The 18,607-nt window shown below is 40.9% G+C and overlaps 1 protein-coding gene across 3 annotated transcripts in view; it reads left to right on the forward strand.

Moving 5' to 3' along the window:
• Nucleotides 1–17,759, forward strand: part of VAV3 (vav guanine nucleotide exchange factor 3) — a 352,020-nt gene extending 334,261 nt beyond the window's left edge. Inside the window, exons 26-28 of one of the 3 annotated variants that reach the window (XM_045081970.1) lie at nucleotides 12,520–12,603; nucleotides 14,680–14,831; nucleotides 15,473–17,759. In XM_045081970.1, coding sequence (XP_044937905.1) covers nucleotides 12,520–12,603; nucleotides 14,680–14,831; nucleotides 15,473–15,514 — 278 coding nt within the window. In that variant the 3' untranslated portion in view covers nucleotides 15,515–17,759. The remainder of the gene's footprint in view (nucleotides 1–12,519; nucleotides 12,604–14,679; nucleotides 14,832–15,472) is intronic. The other 2 variants (XM_004777507.3, XM_045081971.1) reach the window with 2 other exon arrangements.
• Nucleotides 17,760–18,607: the final 848 nt, after the last annotated feature.

Consider the following 18,607-nt stretch of genomic DNA (forward strand, 5'->3'; position numbering starts at 1 on the left):
TTCTTCTATTCAACAAATATTTATATATCACTTGCCATGTGCCAGGCCCTGTGCCAAATGCTAGAGTTAAAACAGTGAATAGGATGGACAATTTGGTGGACAAGGACAAATAGAAAACAACTTCACAAATAAATGACGAGTTTTGACAAGTCTTGTGAAGCCGAAGCACAGCCATAAGGGTAGGACAAGAGAGCCTACCTTACATGGAGTGTCAGAGAAGGACAGTTAGAAGGGACACGTAGGTGAAACATAAAGGGTCTGTGTGGGTTGGCAGGGTAGTGGAGTGAGGTAGTGGAGAGTAGGGAAAATCCACAGTGCAGAGGTAGCTTGTGTGAAGGCCCTTAATCAGCAAGTAACTCTGTATGTTGAAGGACTTGGGAGGTCAGCGTGTTTGGAGCATAGTAAATGCATTCTAATATATACATTCTAATATATACAATGTATTAAGCTTTATAAGCAGAAAATGATACGAACTGGTTTACGTTGTTTTAAAAGATCACTATCTACTCCATGATAGGGGCTCAGAGGGAGGCATGGCCAGAACAGAGATGAGTTAGGAAGTCATTGCAGATGTCCAAGGGAGGAATGATGCTGGTTTGAACAAGAGCGCAAAGTGGAGAAGGACCATGGTGGATTTCGAGATCTTCTGGAATTTGAATTAATTGCATAAGGGAATCAAGGTAGCAGCAGTACAGGGAAGATACACAAGTACTTGCCTCGGATGACTAGTAAATGGTGAAGCCATTGACCAGGAAACAGAAGAGCTATTAACAGGTATTGAGGAAAAGAGGGATACATTCAGTTCAGTTTTGCCCAAAAGTTTTAGTAACTGTGTATCCTCAATATTTCAGTAGGCAGTTGGCACCAAAAAGAGTGGTCTGGGATGAAGATAAGAGTTTTATGAATAATCAGCACCTCTGTTTCATAGTTTACACAGAACATGTAATATTCTTTTTATATAGGTTCAGTGATTTCTTCTGTTGTCATGTTCCTTCAGGGCTTAGGAACCCGACCCCTTTGCTCCTCAGTTCTCACATTACCCTTTGCACAGTGCCTTTCAGGAAGCATGTGTTCAGAAAAGGCTAAATAAATGAAGTCAGAAAATAAGGCCCATGGGAGACATAGCAGGTATTAAAATAGCATGTGTAGTTGGTATTTGAAAAAGCATGGAAAAATGGGGCAGTTTGAAAATAAAATATAGATCAGTATGTTCCTTTTGGTGTGTTGACAAATACTATAGCAATTCTTCAAAAATCAACAAAGGTCGCATTTTGTCACTGGGACCACACAAATGACCTTGTAGGACATAAAGCCGGAGCCTAGGCAGCTTCACACCAGTGTGGCCCCTTTCCTTCCACACATGGATCTCCATTATTCTCCTAACCATCTAACAAGGTTCATGAACTTCATTTTAGCCAGGGTGTTAGGAACTTGGAGAATGTGTATAATTTGTGTTTGTTTAACTCAGTAGAGCATAATAGAGCTTTCATGTTTCTGATAATTCCTGAAACAGCCTGACAGTGCCTTAACCACTGTTTATTAGTTTAGTCACGGTGTAATAGGGGATGATATTTCTTATCTCAACCATCCACTTCATTTAGTTTTTTACCTTCTCGCCCTTGTAATTCAACAACCCCATTCTCACCTACCCTTATTTTCCGATCCCCTTATCTTATGCTCAGGTTTTGGTCATTTTTTCCTTGATCACTTGGCATTTGGGTATGACTCCATTTTATTCTGATAATGTAACTGTTTGTTTTAACCCCATTGTAATATTTTCTTTGGGCTGCCATAAAAATGACCGCAAACTGGGTGGCTTAGAATAACAGAATTTTGCTCTCTCACAGTTCTGGAAGCTAGAAGTTGTAAATCAAAGTGTTGGCAGGATCGGTGTGTACTAGAGGTTCTGAGGGAGAATCTATTCCATGCCTTTTTTATAGTTCCTGGGCAGCTGTTGGCAGTCTCTGCCATCCTGAGGCTTATAGAGACATGATTCCAATCTCTGCCTTGTCTTCAACTGTCTTCAGCTCCTCTGTGTGTCATATCTCTTTCCACTATCTTAAAAAGACACTGTCATTACATTCAGAGCCCACCTTAGTGCAGTTAGAAACCCTCCCCACAAACATGGGATGACCTCATCTCTCATCTTGAGATCCTTAATTTAATCTGCAAAGACCTACTTTCCAAAGAAGATCATATTCACAGGTTCTTGGAGGACATTTCTTTTGGAATAGGTTAAGAGGTACACCGTTCAACCCATTACAAGCTTGTATCAGTTTAAAGTTCTCTAAATTTTTCCATCCTTATTTTGTTTGTTTATAACTGATGGTTTATAAATTATTTATAAATTAGAGTGGTAAGAGGACTTACATTTTTAGGGTAGACAGGTAGTCAGTCAATGGATGGGAGTTAGAAGGAAACCATTACCTTAATACAATGAAGTGTTTTAAATGGATTGTAACTTTCCTGCAGTAAAATGCACTGTCTTCCTAAGAGAAAGCACTTCTAAGCCAATGAGAGTTTCCAAGACATATGTCTGAAACTTCATATAAAATATTTGGTATGTAAGAGCCCAATAATTCTGTCTGATATTTAATAGTTTGATGATTAATGGCACACTGTGTTTTTCAGGCCCCTTTTACGTACATTAATGTTTCCAGCAGTTCTGTGAACCGTAGCTCCACAAGAAGTGCCACGGAAGGTTTCCTTTGTCACACAGATGCACTGCAAGTGCTGCTCATGTGACAAGGGAAATGACAGTTTCCGTAGGGTTTCCTGAGTTTACCTCAGTGTGCAATGCTGGCTCATGAGCTTTAATGTCCGCTTGATGAGCGTTGAAAGAAGTGGTGTTTGTGAGGTACTTAGAAGCACGTCTGGCACATGGGCAGTGCTCTGCGTCTCAGCTCTTCCTGTTCCTGCTGCTCCTGCCACCACTTCCAGGACTGTCCCCCAGCACGAAATGTTACACGAGCCTCACTGGACCCCTTTTAACGTTTCTATAAAGCCCTTCTCCTTGGGACTTCGGTCCCCCACTTCCATATCCTGGGCTTCAGCTACATTCTCTCAGTATACGCACTCTTCTATGGGCTAAGGCGGTTGTAACACATTGCTGACACTTTTATATTCTTTTTCCTCAGCGTATCTATGATGCCCGTAGAATTTACTGTTCTTGGGTGACTGATCAACTACAGCTGGGCATCTTCATTATCAGGTCATGCTGGGCTCCCCGTTTTTATTTACTTACTTCAAGAGCTCTACTAGCTACTCTAAGACACTTTTATCCTGGACCTGATAGCTTCAAAAATTAGCAGCCAGTACTCGGGATCCCTTCAGAAATAGAGCTTACAGATGGAAATTCTACAGATACAGATAACTTCATTCAAAGCCTTCTTTTTTAGTATTTAAAAGCTCAAAAAGCAGCCATACATTTTAATATTTTTCATCTTTTATACTGTCCTTTCCCATAGACCTTATGTTCTAAATTAAAAACTGGTCTCGATCACTGTGCATACTTTTCCCTGACTGACTGTGGTACCCTTGTATGGCAGCCCTGAGCTAAGGCTTTTCTAGTCTCTCTTAACCAATGAAACACACAGAAGTTTATCTAAATTGAGAATTCCTTTTTCCCTTCCTACTATCTGGACAAGGTTCCTGGCTTTGAGAGACAATGCCGAGAGCTCTCTTCTTCTGGTACCTACCACTGATACCAGCTTCCCGCACTGGATTCCAAGTCTGTGGAAGGGAGCAGGTCTTAATTCTGCAACTTGCTTCTCTCCAACAGCTTGTGAAACTGAGTACAGAACTGTCTTGGTTTTCCTTTCATCCATTCCTTTATGCATTCAACATTTTTGAGCATCTACTTGCACTACGTATTCTCTCTCTCATACCCATGAAGTGTGACCTGCAGTTTAGCTTAATGTCTGAACAATTGAGAGGGATGCAGGGGGGATTCTTGTTCCAAGCACCTTGGTGCCTCACCTCTCTAGACTTGTTCAAATGGGCACCTTTTATGATACTCCTGAGAGGTCATCCTCAGGTTTTGCTTGAACAGTCAGGTGACTTCGTGTCTAATGCAGTACAAAGCACTCAAGTTATTTTTTGAACAAAATGAAAAGTTTTTTCTTATATTGATCTAGAAACGTACTGTACCTACATATAATAGTTCATCTCCTAAGGGCTACTCAAAGTAAATATACAATATATTCTCTCTACCATGATAACCTTTGTTCTGGTGTGCTGTTTCCCTTCTTCTCCACCGTGTTTCTATCTTTGTCTTTCCTATAAACTACCGCAGATTATTCAGTCCCCCCTCATATGCATGGTGGGCCACCTCGGTCGCCATCATGGCCAACCTGCTAGAAATGCTCTCAAATTTGCCAGGATTGAGCATAAAGATTCTTGTATTGCCTGACGGGCTGGTTCAGTTTGCTCAGTCTTTCTATGCAAAGTTCAGTCTTGTCCAGTTCATTTCTCCCTCTTCCTTTTTTCTTTCTTCCTCATAGGGTATAGTTCTCCCTATTGGGATGAGTCCAGAAGCTTCTTTCCCTATCTGCTCTCACCAGTAGCCCCTCCATAGGTCGCTACACTCATTCATTCATTCAGCCAATCTTTTTTTTTTTCTTTTAAGATTTTATTTATTCAGCCAATCTTTATTGAGAGCCTAATTCAGGGAAGGCATTGTTTGCATTGTTCAAATTGCTGGAGAATATACAGCAGTGAAAGAAAAAAAAAAAAAAACCACAGTAAAACTTCTCTGCCTTTGTGGAACTTACACACTAGTAAGGAAGGCAGGTAATAGATAAAAAGAGGTCCTAAGTATATTAGAAGTTGGTGAGTGCTCTGGGAAAAAAATATAACAGTGATACTCAAGAGTGCCAGAGGCACATTAGTACTTTAAGGAGGGGAGTAGGGGGATGAGGAACAAAACTGGGGGCTCATTTTTCCTCCTTTTGGTAGCTGAGCAGAAAGCTGGTTCAACAGTTCAGAGTTGTCTCAACAGTAGGAGAGGCTGACACCACTGGCTCCAGAAGCTCCCCTTTCTAACAAACCACTTGTAGGACCCGTGTCTTGGTCTGTTCAGACCACTATAACATTACATGGACTGAGTGGCTTAAGGGCAACAGAAATGTATGGCTCACAGTTCTGGAATCTGGAAAGTCCGAGATCAAGGTGCCAGCAGATTCAGTGTCTGCTGAGAGGCTGCTTTCTGGTTCACAGAAGGTACCACCTGTCCTCACATGGTAGAAGGGGCTTAGAGAACCTGGGGAGATCTCTTTCATAAGAGCATTAATCTCATTCATGAAGGCTCCATCCTCATGACCCGAGCACCTCCCCAAAGCCCCACTACCTGGCATCACATTAGACATTAGGTTTCAACATATGAATTTGGGGATAGGATAGGGGCAACACAAACATTCAGTCTGTAACAGGGAATTTCTACTATTACAAACTTGCCTAATACTTGCCTAAAGTAGGCTGTCAGAATTTTGACTGTGGTATGTGCAGACCATCCATGCCCAACCTAAGCAATAGGACAGTGAGAGCTGAGGGTGCACTCTACTTACTTGTCTGCCTACGTGTCACCCCCACCCCACAATAAGCCCCATTTTCTCTCTGTACCACTTGGCACGAGTGGTCAATTTCCATGACTCTCTTAGGGAGCAATGATGTCATCCTCCTTGTGAAGGTGATGTTTGAGTCAAGAGTGAGAGAGGTAGTAGCCAGTGCAAAGGAAGGAATATGTAGGACCTGTCACTGTGGCCAGAGCAGAAGGACAAGTAAGGGAGGCCACGCCATGCAGGGCCTTTTAGGACTTTAGCCTTTACTCTGGAAGAAATGAGAAGCCACTGGTGGATCTAAGTATAGGAAAGACATGATTTGAACTTTAAGTATTAACAGGATTATCCTGGCTTCTTTGTTGAAAAAAGACCGTGGAGAAGTGGGGGACAAGGTAGAAACAGGAAGACCAGTAAGGAGGTCCATGCAGCGCCCCAGCCAAGAGGTAGGCAGCTTGGAACAACTGCTGCCATGTGAGGGATGGATTTTGAATGTGATGCAACAGGAAATTCACATCAGGTGTGAAATAGAATAGCAAGAGAAGATTCAAGAATGACTAAGGTTCTTGACCTGAGCAGGTGCAAGATTGGAGATTTTTTTTGAGGAGGGGCTCAGATGGAGCCTAAAGTCTAGTCATAGCATTCTCAATCCAAAATGACTACTTTCATCTCTCTATCATTTCTGTATGTGTCTGTGTTTTCACAGACCTCTAAGCTCTTCTGAAGTCAGATGCTCTGTCTTGTTACATCTCCAGGATCACCTTAGCACAATACTTGGCACATCAGTGGATTTTTTTTTTTTAAATAAACGTCTGTCAGTTATTTTTAGAGTGAGGATTTAGAATCAAGTTTGTGTCATGATAAACTAGATGTCTATAAATAATCTGAAATTCCTAGAAATGTCAAATGATTTGATTTTCCATAACAATAGGGAAGGCCTTCTATTCATTTTTTTCTTGTTAATGGCTTTATATGTTATATACCATGCAGTACTGAATACAAAGTAGCTCTTTGTTTTTTCCAGTGATTCTAGATGCAAGTCTTCCTTGTTATGCCTTTGAATTTCAGGTTAAAGGAGATTGGTCCATTTACCAGATGCCCGCATTCAATGAAATGAAGCCAATCTAAATTCTTTTTTTAAGGGACAATATATAAAATGTACAATAAACACTGAACATTTTTGGAAAATGAGGGAGCAAATTTTTGACATTATGTCTAAGACATGGCTAAGTTCTAAAATAAAACCAGGTTAAGAACCACAAATTTAAATTAAACATTCATTAAATTCTCAGCATGTTCTCTGCTTCTAGGCCATCTGTAGACAGTCTTGGTAAAAAGAGTCTACTGGATTGCTCATCAGAGTGTCCCACATAGGAACATCATTATCCTCAAGGCCACTGCTGGGCAGCAAATTCACAGGGATCACTGTATTGATGACATTACCATCGGCCCAACTGCCTGATATCTTGACTAACAGTTTCATGTTACATAAGCAAGTGTGAACACATGGTTGTTACAACCTAAATAGAAACATGTGGAATGTCTATCTCAGAGAATAATTAGCAAATGCTTAGGGTCATGTTCAGCTATACATGTAGTAGTAGTTCAGAACTACCTCATGATTTGATAACTAGTGCCATAAGGAAGAATACTGTTGGAACTTGCTCTCTATTGTGTATAAATTTCAAATATTATTGAAAATTGAGTAGATTTTCATTTGTTCATGAACATGGATAGCCTAATCCAGGCAGAGCTAAAACATTAGAACAATGTTTAGTTAGCCTTGACAACAGACGTACAGGCATCAAATACCCATTCACAAGTGCTTTTTTATTTTAGTGTGAACACTATGTCCCTCTTACTTGATACACGTCTGTGGCTCTGTTTTCTCAGTTAAGTCTCAGAACTGACTACTGTTCAGTAGTGTTTTGCCAGTTGATTATGGCTATGCTGATAGTTTCTGTTCCCAATTTATTAACAGGTAACTTCTGTTTCAGTTAAAGAGGTTGTATTTTAGGTTTTGTTTGCTTAACTTGGAAAAGTTGATAAATAAATATTTGACTGTATTTGTCATAGTTCCTAATGAGAAATATTAAGTCAATAAACTATGAGTCATTCACATTCTCATACCCCATCCATGTTGTCCAGCTGAGTGCCAGGTGTCATGTGAAAAATAGCCAGAGACACCTGCCTGAGTGTGTTGGTCTCTCTGAGGAAGGCTCTCCTTTGTGCTAGAAAGGAGCTCAAAGTGTTTGAGGAAGGAGGAAAGTTGGGCCCTCAATTAAAGCATGCAGTTTGCAAATGATTACTTCGGTGATAAAGGTCTCAACATAGACTTAACATTGTCTCAGAGGACACAGATGGGAAAAAGAAGAGTTCTTTCTCTCAAGAAGCTTCCCCACATGATGCAGTGTACTAACAGACAAGCTATCTGTAGTACTGGGTGGTGAAGTGAATATTAGCCCAGGAAGTGAAAGGGATGAGAGATAATCATTCACCTCAACGCTCTCATTTGAATGCTACTGTTACTTGGCTGTTTCTAATTCCATTCCAGGATAGGCATCTACCAGTAATTCTTACATTAGCAGCATCTTGGTATAATAGGCGCTTGATGGAGAAAACGTGTTTGTATGTGTGCCTAGAAATAGGTGGCTAAGTTGTCAATAAGGATATAAATATGTTTTTATATCTTTTTTATATATGACAGGTTAAGCCACTCTGCAAAAAAAAATTTTTTTTTTCATCAAATACCTTATTCTGACACAGTTTACATCTGGATTTAAATCCATACTTTCCAAGGGAACATGTTGTTCTATACTCTTGTCTCCATAGATACCAGCTATTCAAACGCTATTTTGCCAGCGTATGAGAATTGAGGACTCAAAGGCACTGAAAACTAATATATAGGAAGAGTGGCAACGATAAGTCATGCTACAATGTGTAGAAAACTAGAAAGCATCCCTACCCATCCTTCAAATATTTGGCTGGGAGCGATGCTCTGGGTGGCAGCAGAAACTGATTAACCTTTTACCCCTAAGAAGATTCCTCAGGCATACAGTACGCTTAATGCCAAGGGACAGACAGTGCTTAATAGCTGTTCGGCATCTCTGAAAAAATTGCAGTGATTGTAGAAATATCATTGATAGATTATGGTTCTCAGGGATCCTGGGGAATAAAACCTGAACATATTTCATGTTCTTTTCTTTGTGTTGTGCTGGCTTTTGTTGGAAGTCTTTTTGAGCAGTTATGTGTGCAGAAGATGAGCTAAATGAATAGGAGGAGGAGACAGAAGGAGCTTGCAAAATTAAATACCATGTTGAGATATTTGTCCATTCAGCAGCTTCAGTAGCTGAACGCCGGGTCTAATCCTTTGGGGGTGCAGCGGCAGTAAAAGGATTAGCCCCTGCGCCCCAGAACCCACAACTAACTGGGGCTACCACAGCAGCATGTGCAGTAATTAAGCAGTGAGCCATGGAGTGCCATGACACAAGCACCTACAGATGGCTAGAAGGGGACCAGTGTTGTCTGGCTTGGTCAGGGAAGGCTTGTGGAAAGGTCCTGAGCAGAGCTTTGGAGACAAGGGGGTTAAGGTTAACAGAGGCAAGGCAGAGGAGCAGCCTTCCAGAGTGAGCAGAAGTTTTGAGTTGAAACCAAAACCGAGGACCTTGGCGGGGGTTCCCACCAGCTGGTCTGGTTGAGAAGAATTTCTGGGACAAACTGATGGGACGATCTGGTTAGAAAGGCAGGGAACAGCCAGACTATGAATTGCCATGGACTTCAAGGCAAGAGTTTGGATTTCATAATCTGGGAAAAGGAATGATGAATCTCTGTTTATCGTGAGTAGCTGGGAGGCAGCGTTTAGAATAGGATGGAACCAAAGCTCAGACCAAGAATACTAAAAGGAGGGAGTTGTCTTAGATTAGAAATGGTGTAAGTACCTGGGTTGGGATGGTAGAGCTGAGAATTCAGTGAAGCAAGAACTTCATACTTCAGAGGAAGGAGGGCAGTGAATAAAAAGCATACTGACTTTGCAAGGGTTGTTTGCCAAGAATATGAAGGTCATTGAAAAGATGAAACTGTGGAAGGTTGAGCTAGATTACAAAGAGGAAGATGATGATTTTGGTTTCAGGCAGGTTGCGTCAGAGATAATGGTGGTCCTTCTTGGCGGTATCATGAAAACATCTGAGAGTACAGACTGGAATTCACATGAGGACCCAGGGCATATCCCAGAATCTGTTACATTCATTGAGGGGGGTGAAAAATTAGTCTCAAGTGAAGCCAGCAGAGACCAGGCTTAACCATAAGGGAATAGCTACCATTATGATGGTAATAATCTTACCATTATATTACCATTATAATAATCTTACAATATAAGATTATACTATTTTAGGTGAGATTGAAGAAGATTGTAGTGGTGGCCACTAGACATGAATGCCAGTGTGTATAAAACTTTCAGGGTTCTTTAAGGGAGAGGGTAGCACACTGATATTATGTATCTGAAACTGATTCATGTCCACTGTGCATAGTGAGGCATTATCCATATTAAGAAAGTTAGATATTTTAAAATTAGAGACAGGCTATCTGATCTTATATCTATCAGTTATTTAAATTGCATTTAATTGTGTTTTCACTGACTTCTTTTTTCTTTCTTTCTTTCTTTCTTCTAGAGCTAACTTACCTCTTGTTGTATTTCAGACTGCTGACTTACATTACCTTCATTAGAAATTTTGAAGAAATACAGTTTTCTTTTATTACTTTATGGATAAAATAGTATCAGAGAGATAATCAAGGATGGACACTTAGAAACCAGTTCAAGGAGAAAATTCCAGTACTTGCCGGAAGTAATGTGTAGAATGGGGAATACTGATTTAAGTTCTCACAAACCTGGGGCAGAAGTCTTGGCACCAGATTTTCTGCCGATAATGCAGTTAGATATGAGCCATTTTTCTCATTAAATTAGAGATGGCATCCCTTCCTCTCTCTAATAGTGGGTATAACAGGATCTCAAGGAAATTTAAACCAGTTATGTTGCATTGCAATAAATGAATTGAGCAGATTGGAAAATTAGTAGTAAAGGCATGTACCACTGAATTTTAAAATTTTAAAAATGTAATATGGAAGGTGCAGTGGATTAGAAAAGAAACTTGATTATCAACAAGAATATGCTTCAGGATAGATTAAAAGTAAATATGTAAGGCCATTCATGAGGAAAGTGTCGTGAATGCATCAGTGCTTATTCATAGCCTGTGGCTCCAAGAGCAGCTGAATCCCATGCAATTCCCATGGCTGGTCTGCTTAGATAGTACCTGAGGATGCCCTTCATGAGCTACTGCCGTTCCTAAGTATCACAGAACCCCTTCCGGACCAGAACATTACCTTCGGGAGAATTCTGGGGCTCTCAGATCCATCAGTGGCCTGAAAGAGATAGAAGATATTGCAAGATTATATGTACTCATTCTGGTTTCTTTAGCCCACTTTCACCTCACCCTTGGTCCTAGAAAGTTTTTGTTACTGTTTACATTATGTGCAGGTACAAGTCACAGAAATCCACAAACCATTGGCTTAAACAGGCTAGACCTTTATTTCTTTTTACTGTAAAAACCTGGAAGTGGTCAGTCCATGACTGTGGAGCAGGTCATCTCTTCCATTAAATCTTCAGTAACCCAGCTTCCCTCAAAGTTAGGAGCTACCGTCCTTAAGGTATGGCCTTTCTTCTCGTGGACCCAGATGGTAGCTTTGTTCCCACACAGCAGGATAGAACAAAGAACCCAAAAGAAAGGTGAATGAATGCATTTGCCAGCTGCCTTGCCAGGAAAGGTCCCACAAGTTGCCTCACAATACTCTTGCTTCTGTCTCAGTGACAGGAACTCAGTCATATAGCTGCATAGCCCTGCAAGAAGACGGAGAAATGAAGTGTGCCTTTTGGGCAAACACAGCCTGACCAAACAAAGTATTACAGGCCTGAAGGGGGGAATAAATACTGGGAGAAAATGCCTTTCTTTTCCTTTACCATGGAGTCATGGCATTAAGAGGTAGAGTTTGTGAACCACCTGGGGAGCAACCTGGAGCATAGTGCTAGACGCAGAGCAGTGCGGCAGTTAAGAGCCTGGACCCTGAAGTCCTCCTGCCTGGCTTTGATCTAGGTCATTCTAAGAGATCAAGGGGAAACGGTATCAGTACCTTCCTCTTTGAATTGTTGGGCCAATTAAATTAAGTGCTGAATATAAAACATGGAAGATGGCGTTTAACACTTCACAACCACTTGATAACTGTTCGCTTTTATTGTTTGAAAGTAATGTAAAAAGTTTCTGAGGGTAGAGTTTTTACATAGAATTTTTCCATACATTCCTGAAATTGGAGGATGTATTTACTTTTCCAGATATGATAAGATTTGGAATGATTGACATTGTGTGTGTGTGTGTGTGTGTGTGTGTGTGTGTGAAAATTAACTAGCGGGTGCATGCTTGATTGGGGGTTGGGATGGTGCATAACCGTATGAGAGACTTTCCTGTGGGCTCTGCATGTTTCGTTGGCACTACTCTATAGGCTCTTGCCTCTTTATATCAGTTTTGATGTGAAGCATATTTTCCATTAAGAATTTACAGGTTCCCCCTTTCCACTGGGGTAAGAAAGTGGGAATTGTGCATCACATCAAAAGAAGACCATCCTTGGATGGAAAGGGGCTCAAAGATGGCCCGTGGAGTGGGTATGCCGTGTTCACCTGCAAAGGGATAGATCACTCTAAATTTTAGAACTAATGTCAGTCAAAATGTAAAAATCTGGCTTCTCCTTTATTTAGAAATGGTGAGAGGGGAGAAGTGGGTAAAAGTGAAGCTTGAGATTCCAACTTTGATGTGACTGTTTCCTTATGATTATAGACAAGCAAATAGATGTGTTGAGATATTTTTTTTTTGCCATTACCTAAATGCTCTTTTGCTTCTCTCTTTTTCTTTCTTTCTCTAAGCCCCTTCTTTGTTCTGTGGGTTTTCTTTTGTAACTCCTCCAGACTACAGCTTTGTTCCCCCTTCCTCCACTCCTTTCTGGTCAGGTACTGCTTTACTGCTTTTATATGTCTTTTCCACTTGCTTCTGTTTGCAAACAAAATATTTTGACTTCTGTGTATGGCTTCTCGTATAGATGCATCTCCTCACAAGTAGTCCCTAGAGTCATACTCCCACTGTGTAGTTTCCTCTTTTCTGTCATAAAGTCATTGCCTGTCATGACATCTCACTCCTCTGGTCTTGTGTGTGTGCTCATTTTATGTATTTCCACCATTTTTTTTTTTTAATCTGTTGGGGGAGAGGTTGGAAAGGGTTAAGGCTGAAAATACAAAAGGGCATGGACCACTCTACTAAAATCATTAGTTTTCTTGAGGCTCAGAAACTGTAGTTGAGGAAAGCCAATGTTTACATAGTTCCATTAATAAAATAAACAGAAACGAAACCCCAACTTTGTGTCCAACTAGAAAAGTGAAGTTCATGTCGCGTAGGAGGATGAACAGTGCCCATCAGCTTGTGTACAGACATTCTGCTCTTGATTTCTGTCATGAGCCTGAGAACTTGATGGCTGTTTACGTGCCTTGTAGGGGAGTACGTTATAGCTAGGTCAAGTATGTTTTCTTACAGATTTTTAAAAATTAACCTGTAAGTCCCAGTGGAATCATAATCTCTAGTCCCAAAAGAATTTAGACATCAGCTAGCAGAGACCTTTCATTTTATAGATGAGAAATGTTTGACCTCGAGTGTTAGAGAGACCTGTGCAAGGGCGCACATTTACATTGATGATTGTTTTTTCCATCGCAGGGGTGTTTTTATGGGCACCAACTCTGAGAGTAGCGCCCCAGTAATGGGACAGGTTTCAGTAAGAAAACTATTAAAGTGGTTTGTGTCTGAACAGTAAAATAAAATGACCTATTTTTCCTCCCTTTACAGTTCTGAAATCTAGAGCATTGCTCTTCGTTTATCTCATGATAGACACCTGGAGACTCAAAAACTAACTGTCATGGCAAAGCTCTGAGTGATAGGCCAGTGATCCCTGTCTCCAAGTGGGCAGGCCCTTTCAGGCTAACACCAGTCGTAACCACGGCTGCCTGGGCACTGGGAACTGTTAAAAATATAGATGTGTGGCATTTCCCATTTGTTTCTTTTTTCTTATACTTCCGTTCCTCTGCCATTTAAGGTTTATAAAGTCCAACCATTCCCAGGTGAGTGATTCTCAGAATCACTGCACATATAATTGAAAACATTTTATAACCCCAAGGAGCAACAGGTAGAGAAGTTAGTATGAAATGTGTCACAGAACACTAGAGAAGAACAAGCGTACAGCTTGAACAGTTTTTCTTTCAGGGCAGGGTGGGTTAAGACAGGGAGTAACTCTAGCTCTTTAGCTCTTCTCCTACCATAAGACAGATCTGAATATAGCAAATGAACACTCTGACATCTTGTTTTAGAGTACATTTTTTCAGCAAAGTTTTCTATACCTACAGTATTTGTTTGAAAGAAAGAGGACAAATTGATGGTGTTTATGCATCCTTCCAGTGAAACATGAAATCCTTTATAAAACAACAACTGAGTTTGTCCCCAAATAGTTTTAACCACCCCCCTCCAAAAAAGGTTGATCAGGGGAGGAAGAGCCAGTTAGCTAGAAGTAATGGCATGGATTCAAGAGGAGAATTTCAGAGCAAAACCTTTGGTTGTTTTGAGTCTCCACTGAAATTATAAGGTAAAAATGTAAAGCTTTTACCTGCTAGGGTCTCGTTAGAAATGGATTACTGTGCCATCAATAGGAAATTTATGCTAGTTATTTTAGATCCTATCTCGACTTGCACTGTAATTTAGATATTAACTTTTTTTTTTTTTTTCACAAAAACTAGTCTCTGTTTTGAGGTCTTTGTGAAGAATGAAGCAGAACAATGGTTCTTTAAACATTATGAAGTGAACTTGACTACTACACCTGACCGAATTGAAACAGCAATTGTGCTGCTTTCAAGCTCCTCCGCCATTATCACTAGTGTGTAGTGAAATCATGGCCGTGCATTTTGATAGCATCTAGAACACTCATCTGCATAGGCGCTGGTGGGTGTGAAACCACAAGTCAGTTCTTACTCGCCATCATCTCTTTACAGTGCTAAGTCCGAAAGTGCTGGGCATTGCCATCGCGCGGTATGACTTCTGTGCCAGAGACATGCGAGAGTTGTCCTTGCTAAAGGGAGATGTGGTGAAGATTTACACGAAGATGAGTGCGAATGGCTGGTGGAGAGGAGAAGTCAACGGCAGGGTGAGCTGACCTTCTTGAGGAGCTCATGCGGGTGAATGAAGGGGACCTAGCAGTCACTGGCACCCCATGTGGGGGCCTTCACCCCACAGAGCCAGGGCTCTGGAGCATGGTGGGGGACCTCCCTGAAAACAGGCACTCAAGAAAAATATGTTGAAGGAATATGATAGTGGCATAAATAAAGTTCACCTGACCAAATTTGATGGCTTCCTGTTTGGAAAAGGATTGAGGAACATTTCAGTTCTTTTTAGTCTATAAGCTTCAGAGTATAAATTTTATGTGGACAACAGAATATTTATAAGAGGCTGCTGATCTAAATTGGAAAGAACGGGACCTAACACCTCTGTCTTTGTACCCTGTTCTGTAGCAGAAACGGGAAGCGTTAAGTAGGAGAGCTCTTGTTACACTTAATTTACGTATTTGTTTGTGTGACCAGATTAGAACACTGTATTGGCTTATTTTATTCCTCTGTCTCTATCACTCATGCTATCAGGCTTCTAGGGCAGTTAAATCAATCCTCCTACAGTGGCCATAAAACCTCAGCTTAATCGGGGTGTTATAAAAACGAAATACTCTGTTTGTAGAACCCTCTGGAATGCCAGATGCAAAGTCATGTTGCTACGGTGGCTGCTTTTCTTTTTTAGGTGGGCTGGTTTCCATCCACGTACGTGGAAGAGGATGAATAAATTGCACTCCAGCGTCGTACCCGGCACCAGAAATCTCAGAGAAGGGATACGTAGAAGCCTGCACAGCATTGTGAATTGACTGAAGTGTTTAAAAAGCCACATTTCTGGCTATTCAACCTCCTCCCTCCTCTTCCCCTCCTAAGTCTTAATGCTGGGATTTCTAAAGATGCTGGTACTGACAGATTAATGGCTTGCCTCGAGCTGTGCAAGAAACAGCCTGCCAGTCTGTCATTGTCGGGGACCAGGGCAGAGCCCAAAGCTTCTTTTCCCAAAAGAGCCCTGCAAACACATTGGCTCATGTTGCTTTTTACTCCGTGTGGTCAGACACCATGAATGCCAGCTATTAGTAAATGTGGAACACATATTTACTTTCTTCTCACGTGCCATTTACCAGAATTTTAGATGGTACAAAGAAGCAGAAGTTTCATTTTGCTTTTCCCAGCATGAGGAAAAATTCGAGTTTTGCTATTTGGGCAGCTCACGGGAAAGGTCCAACACTACTCCTGTCTTCAATTGCCTCACAAGGTGACTCACTGCCTGGCAAACACTTTTACCCCCAGATGTGACTCGTGATAAACTAGAAGAGGCAAATGCTCAGGTTTGCTTCATGAGTGACGTATCCCAGAGGGGTTTTAATTATTCATTTGATGTTCTGATTATATTTGCAAACTTCTTTTTGAAAAAACATACATAAAAGCAAGCGTCTTCATATTAAATTTTCACAACCTTCATGATTTCGTAGGGTTATTTTGGAAATGTGTGCTTGATGAAATAATCTGGGTTGGGTATGTTCTAGGTAGTTTCAAGTAACTTGGTAAGGTGATGTTGTTTACAGAAACAGATCAAGGGCTATCATTGAGAATAATCATTTTATAGAATCAACATCTATGAACAAAGGCCTTCCCACCTGTCCCGACACCTGACCCCCCAGCCCCTGCCCAGAAAAAAGAAAAAAAAAAAAGAACCTGGTACATATCTGCTGAATTTCACATTTTCCTGGACTATTTACAGTAGCACAAATAACTTCGCTGAGGATCTTGTAAAGGAAACACAGCTGGGTCCTTCATGCATTTCTGGGACAGGAGGGTCACTAAGCCTTTCCTGGTCTTACTCACTGTGGGCTCCCGGCTTTCACTAAGTCTTTCCCATCTGCTGGCCCTTTTGGGATATGCGCTAACTGGTAGGAAGATCAGTTTTGCAGTGCACTGATTTGACCAAGCTTTTACTTTTTATGTAAGAAGTTTAAATATGTTCTTCCTGGGATATACAGAGTCCTCAGTCAAGGCAGTCAAGTTAAGACATTAACTTGGCCTTTTCCTGATGAAATATTTTCTTCAGAGCAGAAGTCTCCTTCTGACACGATTCAGAGAGTCTCTCATGTTTGAAGACAACAAAGCCAAAACATTAGAAGCATTAACCTACTAGAGCCAAACTAAGAACATATGGTTCTGAAATTTTAGATCATCTCTGACATACGAGGTAGGTGTGGCCTGCCCTCTCCCCGACGCACCTTAATTCTAGAACTCAATGTTGAGTAGACACATAATCCTTCAGAGACCTTTGTGAGCTAGGACTTCTCAAAAGATAGATTCAGGACCTTTACCTCAGAATTATGTAAACTGTGATCACGTTGTAGAAAAGTTATTATTTGCTAAAACCAGTTAAGTTTTTGTATATGTGTAAATGATCACAAAAGTGAATTTTATAAAATGTTCTGTATAGTCAAGTTGTACCCTCAAGGTCTTCTCTTGGAGTGGATTCTTTCCTGTGAAGTCTTATCTGCAACTCTGTGTCTCGGGAATGTTTTGTCTGTTACTGCCAGCCACATGTCGTTGTGGAGAAAGTCGCGTCACACAAATCGAAATGCTCCTGTGTACAGTACTATAGTGTGTACTGTTTACTTTATTGTTATTTTAGCCAATAGACACCTCCCCCTTACAAGCGGTGTTTGGTCTTCTCGTTGCATTTCATGGACCTGGGGGCTTCCTAGCAGAGGACTTTAGGCCCCTTTTCATGACATTACCGATTACATCTTTGTCTATGTTTAATACTTTGTATTGGAAATTTTAAATGCTGCGGATTTGTGTAGATTTCTAATACCAAAGATGGAAGTAAATGTTTTTTTCTGTATGCTTTGTCTTGCCGGTAAGCAGCCATTGTGTAATATGGTGAGTTAGAGTGGTATTTTACTTTGTAATATTTTGTAAATATGTCGATACAATAAATAGTTACTACTTGCATTAAATTGGTTTCTTGAGAGTTGAAGAGCTTTCTGTGAACGATTCCATAATTCAGCATATACGAACCTCATAATAAACATGGGTATAAAAGCCCTAATTCTGTTTAGATTTAGTTCGGGATTGCTGCCTCAGTTATGAACAGTGACCTTATAAGATATGCTTGGTGGTCACATATAATATCCCCTGACCTGTTTGCTATGTGTAGCACACTGTTCTAAATGCTTTCTGTGGACTAACTTACAACAACGCCAGAAGGTAGAACCCAACATCATTGCCGTGTTTCAGATGAAGACACTGAGGCATCACGAGAGGTTTGCAACTTGGCCCAGATCACACAGCTGGTAAGTGTGGAGACTGGGGTTCTGACTTAGGCAGTCTGGCTTCAGAGCCTGAAGAGCCACTATAACACTGTATAAAGCAAAAGAGAGAGATGTTTTTAAGATCACATAGCTAAGAAGAAGCTGTTTGATGCAAGATAACAGTTTATAAACAATTGGAGATGAACACAATTCAGGAACATTTGCCTGTTTTGCCTCATAGAAGAAAACCGCAACAGATATTTCCTACAAAGACTGTGTCAGAGATTGAACTTTTTCTGTCTTGATTCAAATTTTGCCCAGAAAATAATGAACTGCTAAAGCAGAAAGATCCGGAGGCAAGTTTCCTTGGGCAGAGCAGACCTGAGGATTGGCAGCAGGCTGGCTCAAAAAAGGGTGGAAGCCTGTTCCCTCTAAGGGTCAGGAAAGCCTCATTTCCCAGGAGTAGACAGTAGCTTGAGCTCACCAGCACAACAGCACTCGGAAATACAAAATCCCCTATTTCCTTATGGTGTAGTGGGTTATCCAGCCCTACT

Source organism: Mustela putorius, unplaced genomic scaffold (genome assembly GCF_011764305.1).
Source record: "Mustela putorius furo isolate JIRA1106 unplaced genomic scaffold, ASM1176430v1.1 tig00000585_pilon_pilon_pilon, whole genome shotgun sequence".
NCBI classification, from domain to species: domain Eukaryota; kingdom Metazoa; phylum Chordata; class Mammalia; order Carnivora; family Mustelidae; genus Mustela; species Mustela putorius.